At 27.8% G+C, this 8493-nt stretch overlaps 1 protein-coding gene across 2 annotated transcripts in view; it reads left to right on the forward strand.

Moving 5' to 3' along the window:
• Positions 1–7659, forward strand: part of LOC129906014 (protein pinocchio) — a 75263-nt gene extending 67604 nt beyond the window's left edge. For both annotated transcript variants that reach the window (XM_055981641.1, XM_055981642.1), the window contains 3 exons: positions 555–621; positions 5321–5570; positions 6786–7659. In XM_055981641.1, coding sequence (XP_055837616.1) covers positions 555–621; positions 5321–5570; positions 6786–6968 — 500 coding nt within the window. In that variant the 3' untranslated portion in view covers positions 6969–7659. The remainder of the gene's footprint in view (positions 1–554; positions 622–5320; positions 5571–6785) is intronic.
• The last annotated feature ends 834 nt before the right edge of the window (positions 7660–8493 follow it).

The raw sequence follows: 8493 nt of genomic DNA on the forward strand, positions 1-8493 counted from the left end.
TTTTAATCTTTCACAAAATCAGAAGTCTCAACGATACGCATGAGTACTTCATTCGTATTTAATTTTTCAATCGAACAATAGAATTGTGCATTTAATTGAATAGATAACATTTATTCTCAGCATAAGTATTAAAAGAACAATAGAATTGGTTGATTTCAATTATCTTCGTTATATAAGTTAATTTGAATACAATAGAATACATTTTTAACGATGCTAATAAATTATTGTGAGTCAAAAATAATTGTCAAATAAGTCATCCTGTTTGCCAGAAAACAGATAAGTCATTCTATTTGCCTGAAACAACACTCTTTCTAAGAGTTATGTCAAAATGATGAATCTTAAAGACAAACTAACTAAAATACGTTTTAACATGTTCTTTGAGTAGCTGTCAAAACGAGGGATTCTAAATGTCAAAGCCAGCTAAACTGTGTTTTGTTCTGAAGTCTCATTTTATTGAATTAAATTAAATTAAGTCCCCACTTAGAATTTAAATTGCAATTTAAAAAAAAAAAATGTAACTTAACTAACATTATTTTTTTATTCTTTATTTTCAGTTTCAACAAACATGTCTATTGCCAGTGTACATCAACCACAAATCAATGACATGTACAGTCCACTTGGGTAAGTAAATATTTAAAGAATATATTTTTTTACTCAGTCATAGTCAGATGGAATATGAAGATAATCAAATTATATTTAATATAAAATGTCATTAATTAAGAGGCTTAAATAAATTAAGTGCCTAAACTATGAATGACAAGTCATTTAAAAATTCGCTTCTACAATAGAACACGACTAATACACGGTATACATTGCTTAGTCAAGATGGATATAAACGTTGTTCAAATCGCTTCGCTTAGAAATTGAACACGCATAAATATTGTAAAATCTGTATGCTACCTTTTGAATGGAAGGAATTTTAACAGTTTACAGAGCTGTCAGATATTTTCCTATTGTTTAACCAAACTTGTTCAAAATTATTGCAAAAACTGTGCCATGGCTTTTTTTTAACCTGTCATGAAAATTAAAAGTTGTTTTAGATTTTACCAGATAGTCAAGCAATTACAGTCTTTTAAGTGCCTGAAATTATGTTACCAATTAACTCATAAAAGAATCCAAAACGTGTGCTCTTGTTTTCAAAAACAACATAAATGGGTTGACATTGACGTTTTCACCGAGTTAGCTCATTATTAACAAAAATTGTTTACAATCTCTAATTGTTTTCTCACTTGCATTTGTAGTAGTGAGAAAGAGATAGCCAAAAGAGGCAAGAACTTTAAAACTCATTTAAGACTTACATAAAAGTCAAAATGATTCAGCGGAGTGAGACCAATCTGAACACGGTCAAACCAATATCAAAACAAACAGGACTAAAACTTAAATGTCATCTGTCATGTCTTTGCTGATATTGATAATTAGGCGTGTTCCATAGCGAGAAATTTCTGAAGTCAATCAAAGTTTTTTAAAACGCCAAAAAATATCTGCTCTTCTTTTTTATTTCTCAAAAGCTTGAAGGTGTTATTAAGTTAAACATTCAATAAATATTTAACGGTTTTATTCAATACAAACTGGATGAATAAAAATTTGACATCGGAATACAAATTTGACAGATCTTTTGATCTATACAATTGTGTTAAAAAGAATATCAAACAACATAATTTTAAGTGCGTCACCATCAAGAGTTACCCTAAAAAAAGAAAGTTGCATTTAAAAGATCAAAGATATTACAAGAATACCTTCATTTATTTAATTTTTTTTATAAAAATAGAATGTATTCAAAACTCCTAAATGAAAGGCAATACAATTATTTTTTTTCGAAACTGACTTTTTTTTTTCAATTTAAAAACAAATACAACTTTTTGTGTTAGTTAAGTGTTGTTAAGTGTACAACTTAAAAATGTATACAACTTTCAAATTCATTTCTTTTTTTCACGTTAATGACAGTTTACAGAAGGTCAAATTGTATGATTCGTTTTTAAATGTCAAAAAAATAAAAAAAAAAACACGGTGATTTTTTTTTATGGACATGGAAAATAAAATATTTTAAGTTATTTTCACCCAGCATTATAAACTGCGATGAGATAAGCATACTTATTTCCGTATTTATTAAAAAAACAAAATTGCGTGTGAAACAACTCTGTATTTCCTCCACGTGCCGAAAAAAAATTATTATTTTGTTTTGGTTTTATATAGTCCACCTGTTTAAATTGATCACTGAACAATTAAATATGTCAAAAAATAGTTTTTTTTTTTTAAATAAACATAAATGAAATTGTTGTTGTTAAACAAAAAATGCGATACAAAATTGAATGAAAACAAAAACATTTGATTGACAAATTTTATTGTGTAATTAAGTGTAATTCATTAATTTTGTTAATTTTGATTTCTATCGAATATTTTGAAATTCCATATTAAACCATGACACAAATAAAAATTTAAAACCTTTATTCAATCGATAAAACAATTAATCGACAACAAAGGAATTTTTAAAGAGCCGGGCATGATTTTGAAGTTTTTTTTTAAAAATAACAGTTTCACGTGATAACTTTGAGAGGAAGTTGATAAGATATTAAATAATAATCGTACATTAATATTGAGTTCAATTGGTTTGTCTAATTTTAGACAATAATTTCTGTTTATGGCTATTTTGATGTTTTGTTTCTTGTTTGTTTCTATGAAAGAAATAAAATAAAGCAAAGATAAGCTAAAATTAAAGTTTAATTGCTTGTTTTTTTTTTTTTGCAAAAAAAAAAAGAATTCAATCGATAACAAATTTTATTTGATTGATCAATAAATGAGGTTGAAAAGTCTAATTAGATGCCAAAAAGAACTTTTTAGTAAGACATCCATTTAACATGGTTGATTTTTTATTCTCTCAAAGAAATTCCCTTTTATTTATCTATTTTAATATGAAACAAAAAAATATTACTCATACGCCATAGTGTACCGACAATTAATTTAGAAGAACGTACATACAATTAAGTCGCAAATGTATTTGCGTGTGCCATACGCCAAACGCAATAAAATCATCATCTGTTTTTGAACACCCAAGTGGCTTATTAAAATTTTATTTCGTATTTGATGACAAATATAGAAGTAGTAATTGGTTAAACGTGACAGGTTTTTTTTTTTTTTAAACAAAACAGATCGTGTACAAGAATATTTAATTTATAGCTTACAGATCCTAGTAGTTTTATAATGAAATATTTCGTTCTTCTGTCTATTTTAAAGTACAAAATTCTTTAAGTTAAATTGACAATTAGTACTAGATTAATTGGAAAAGTGGCAACACATTTTTCACACACAATTGTATCGATAATTTTTGTTGTTGATTGAAATCAATTTTTGTTCATCAGTTTATTTTGAGATTTTTAGTGGAATAAACTCTCTAAATCCAGACAATAAATTAATGCGAAGAATAAGTGAAAAATACCTACTCCTTAAAATAATCTAGTACAATCATCATTTTAATTCGTCTAAAAGGCATTCTAGAGGATCATTGTCATGAAAAATGCATCTGCTTGCCATTCTGATTCGGTTGTAAATTGAAGGTCCTTCCATTCTTGTTAATTAAGTACACGCGCACACTAAAATAACCTGCGTAATTGAAATTATTAATAAAAAAAGATGGCGCCACCATCGAAATCTTCTTTTTATAGATTCTTTTTTTTCCTCCTTTTTTAACAGGAGACAATTAGAGCCTCTAAAGAACTGTGATTTAACAAATTAAATAATAAAACAAACAGAACCAAAACTGATACGTCATTTTTTCCCTAACAACTATTAGGCGCGTTCCATTAAGAGAGGCTATTTATGTGAACAAAAAAAGGGAAAACAAAATTTAGTTCTTCTTTTATAAGGAGTTTTCTAGATTAATTTCACAAACTTCTTGCTACTCATTTGACATTGCCAACAAAAATCTGTATTCGAATAACTAATTTTTTGACAAATTATATCTGAATTGGCAAAAATTTTCTATCAAAAACGCTTTGACATTTCATTTCACTAAGCAGTTTTAATTTTAATAATTACCGTTTAAAATTTTAATTTCATTTAAAAATAAAGCACTGCTTATTAGTTTGACAGTTGTATTTTTTTTTTTTTTTGTTCTTAATACAAAAATGCACATTATTTTTATAATCATTATATGCATTTGACATTTGAAATAATAAAAATCAAATAGCTTTCAATTCAAGCGTTAAAATAGAACAAAATAATAACAAAAAAAAAACAAAGAACTCGTGACAGCGTGGGCGTCGTTGTCGTCGTCGTCGTCGTGGACGGCGTGAATTTCAATTAAAATTAATTTCCGACATTCGCTGATTTTTTTTTTGACACACAGGGGTGCATATAGTGATGAATGCCAAAAAATTTTAATGTTTAAGAAAATAATTTTTATTGTTTACACTATGAAGCAAATGGCAACAAAATGTTGATGCTAAGAAAATCTCCCTGACAAGACATTAATAAACATTCTTTTCACATTTTAAATATATTCATAGTAATCTTGTACATTTTTTTTTTTTTTCAAATGGATTCCTCTATTGTATTGCCTGCGACGCATTAGGCGACTTGCAGTCGTTATTATCTAGCCACATGCAATTTTATTTTACTACATGTACGCCAAACAGAATAATGTAATTAAATATTGGATTTCAGTCAGTGATTGAGTAAACAGAACATACCAATTAGGCGGAGTGCACATCTGTAATCACACTAGCAATATGTCAACGTCTCTAATAGTATAGCGCTTTGTAAGAGGGTGGCTATTAATAAAACTCTGTGTGTGTCTAACATTTAATTAATTCAGTTACTTACTACGTACATATGTACATGCAATGATAGTTTTTTTTGCTTGTTTTTCTTCTACACTTTCTAACTTTTTTTTGTTTGCTTGTGTTTTTTTTGCATGAAATGCAATTCCACTTCCATTTGACCATGACATCCATGCAAACATGATGACTAAGAACCTGGATGAGCGTTTTATTATCTTGTTAACAACTTTCGATTTGAAATTCTGGCTAAGAGAATTCAATATGGCGCATAATTATAAATGCATGTTCTGTTCTCATTTCCGTATATTTTATATAAAAGTGACAGAAGATTTCAGAGAGGAAGTAAAAATTTATTTGGCACATGTAAAATAATATAGAACAAAAAAAGTGTAGAGATGCAAAATAGATTGTAGACAATATTTTAATGAGATGATGTCGCCAAGAGGGAATAAAACTTCCATGATTAGAATAATTTTATGTACATAAATGTGATGTATGTAAATTTTTTTCTAATTTTACAAAATGTTTGTTTATTTTTTTTGCAGACGAAGCAGTATAAGTATGTCATCGTCGCTGTCAGATTTAGTTGGCAGTCCATTGGAAATTTCCATGGATAATGTTCTAACTATAGAAGAGCTACGTGCCCATATGGGATCATGTTTCACATGCGGTGTATCTTGGACTGATGATCATGTATCATTGGATTGTGGTGAATGTGGTGGATATAGTTTAGAGAGACCATGCCCATTGTGTGATGGACAATGTGGTGTTCAATGGAAGCGAGACTTTACAATGGTGAGTTTTAATATATAAATTAATTAAATTTTGTCATATTCATGTTACATTATTCAGTTTTGATGAACTACACAATCATAAATGTCAAATTTTGACTAAAACTTCTGACATTGCATAGGTCCTTAGAATTTCATGTATATGAACAGACCTTTTTATACATATGACTCACTTTCTTGAGCTGTCAAAAAATGAGTTCTTCTATTTGACACCTTTCAAAATGTCTCCACTTTCTCTTACACAGTTAAAACACCTGTTTATTTTGTGTAAGAAGAATTTAAACAGAAAAAAAATGTGTTGACAACTTTAAAATGTAATGTCAAAACGTCCCAAATTCACTGTCATTTCGTATAGCATGAGACGTCAAATATTTGAGATTTCAAAAATGTTCTTAACTTTTGTGTCAGGACCAGGATACACTATCTGTTTTTTGCATCACATGGCTGATAAATTGTCACTGTTATAAAAAGCTTGCTAAAAAACCTTTGTGTTCGGACCAAGATCATGCATGATTTATACACAAACATCAGTCAATTTGGTCTAGCGTTTAGTCGCGATTTTTAAAACATTTAAAAGGTCTGAGAATTAGGTGGCGCTCTATAGCATTGACGCTGACTAAAATTTGACATTTAATTTGTTTAAAAATAAATGTCTGTTTCCAATGACGAACAAGTTTGCTGTTTTGACATTTGACTTCAAATGTCAAATACGTCAAATCAATAGCGTAGTTCATTGTGATAATCGTTTAAAAAATATTTTATCTTCAAAAGTTGACTACCAAAATAACTCAATACGTCACATTAAAACACAATAAGAAATAGATTCTCCATTATCAAGAGTTGATGTTCTTTTCTCATTTACGACTTGTCATTTGCAACTTCCATATTGCCACTTAAATCTTCCAACTTGCAACTTGTCACATACCACTTGGCACTTGTCACTAAATGCCCATCTATAATAGGCATGACCTTATGACCTAATGTCAAAATGACATGTGCGAAAACACACGATCCCTTAAGGCTGGCTATAATGCGCATATGTGGTGGTTCGTTCAACATAAGCATATGCATGCCGTGCGCTCTGAACCAAGAATGACGAAGCAATTTCTACAATTTTGACATTTTAAGCGCATTTATTCATTCATTTACATATCATATTTAATATTTGATCGTTTTTTAGTCCAATTTTCTAATCAATTCTAATTTTTTTACCTTACAGTCCCATGCCTGCAGTAAAGCTCGTTGGCAAGGAGTTTGTACCAGTTATCCAGAAGCCTTACTTTCTGCACCAACCATCGTTCCATCTGTCACCGCTGCATCATGTGCCGCATCAAATCAACTGCGATTAGCACAAGAATTATGTGCGAGATTAGAACAACTGTCAGCCAGTGCTCACACATGATTGCATTATTCTTAAGACATCCATCAACCACCAATTTAAACCACAATAGACCAACAACAACTATAGTGATGAAAGAAGAGAGATAGAAGATAATAAAAAAATTATATACATCAAGTTAATTTAAGCTATTCTGCGAAAGCTTTTGCTACTTATGTATTTGTTTTTTTTTTTTGTACTAGATTGTTAATAATTATTATTATTAAGTTTTAGTTTGTGTATAAAAATAGTTTTTTTGTTAAGAATTTGAATCAATTTTAACGAGACTTCATATTATTTTTATTTTTGTTAAAATCGGATAAGATTTTAACGATAAAAATATTTAAGCAACCTGTTGTTTCTCGTTGGTTGTTTCCTTAGCTAAGATTTTTTGTTTTTTTATTAGTGATGGTTTTAGTCTAAGCTATTATCTGTCAAAATTTCTTAGTTTTTTCTTACTTTATTACTTTTTTTTTAAATTAAGATACGATGACGCTCAATATTATGTTTCCTTAAACGAAAAAAATACAATTTAGGGAACTTTTAAGAAAGAAACTTATTTTTTTCTTGTAGATAAATGTTGTATCCTATAAATAAAAATTAAAGAAAAGACTATTCTATTACATAAACTAACAAAATACACCCACACATAAGTAAATCAATATGTATATATAAACACAAATATATTACAGGTGACAGAGAAAAAAAAATTAAATTAAAACTATTTTTGAATAGATGAGATAAATTATATACGATCATAATTATTTTTTAGAAATTCTATAAAATTTGATAAATGCATTAATCATTTGAGCAAAATATTTAAAATGAAAAAAAAAAACAAAAAATATTTTGGCAATGAAATGAGATTTTATTTGAACCAAACAATCAACCTTTAGACTTGACATAAAAATGTAATAGTTTATTTTGTAAATATAATAAACAAGTATAATTAATTTTTAAAATTTTAAACAAAATTACATTTATTCGTATAATTTCTTTAATATTTTATGAATCCAAAAAAAAAATTGACATTTTCCCTTAGATTCAACTAAAAATGCTCAAATTTCAAATCTATTCGAAATTACTAAATTTTGTTATTTTTTTTTTTATTATTACCTATGGATTTTCTGTGAAAATCCTAATTTTGTTAAAATATATACATGGAAAAATAAAAATTAAAAAAAAAAAATACTTATGTGAATAAAATTGTATCGTGTTGTGACGTTACAGTAAATCTGTGAAGAGGTAACGTTAAAATAAAACACGCTGCTTTTTGTTTTTTTTTTTTTGTAAATTAAGTTAATTTTAAAAGATGATAAAATTGTATTTGAAACAAAAAAAATGTATATGTATTTTTTTGCATTAATATTAATTTTTACTTTAAATATATAATTTAATTTTTTGTTTAAAAAAAATGTGTGTATTTATTTCGTTTATACTTTGAAGGAATTAAAAAGAGGCAAATAAGCGTCCAATAAAAATGAATTTCACATGCCCCCCACTCTTGTCTATTTCTGGCTGGAAACTCGAATTTTATTGTTTGTTGCAC

The sequence above is a fragment of the Episyrphus balteatus genome, chromosome 1 (assembly GCF_945859705.1).
Source record: "Episyrphus balteatus chromosome 1, idEpiBalt1.1, whole genome shotgun sequence".
In the NCBI taxonomy this organism is placed as follows: domain Eukaryota; kingdom Metazoa; phylum Arthropoda; class Insecta; order Diptera; family Syrphidae; genus Episyrphus; species Episyrphus balteatus.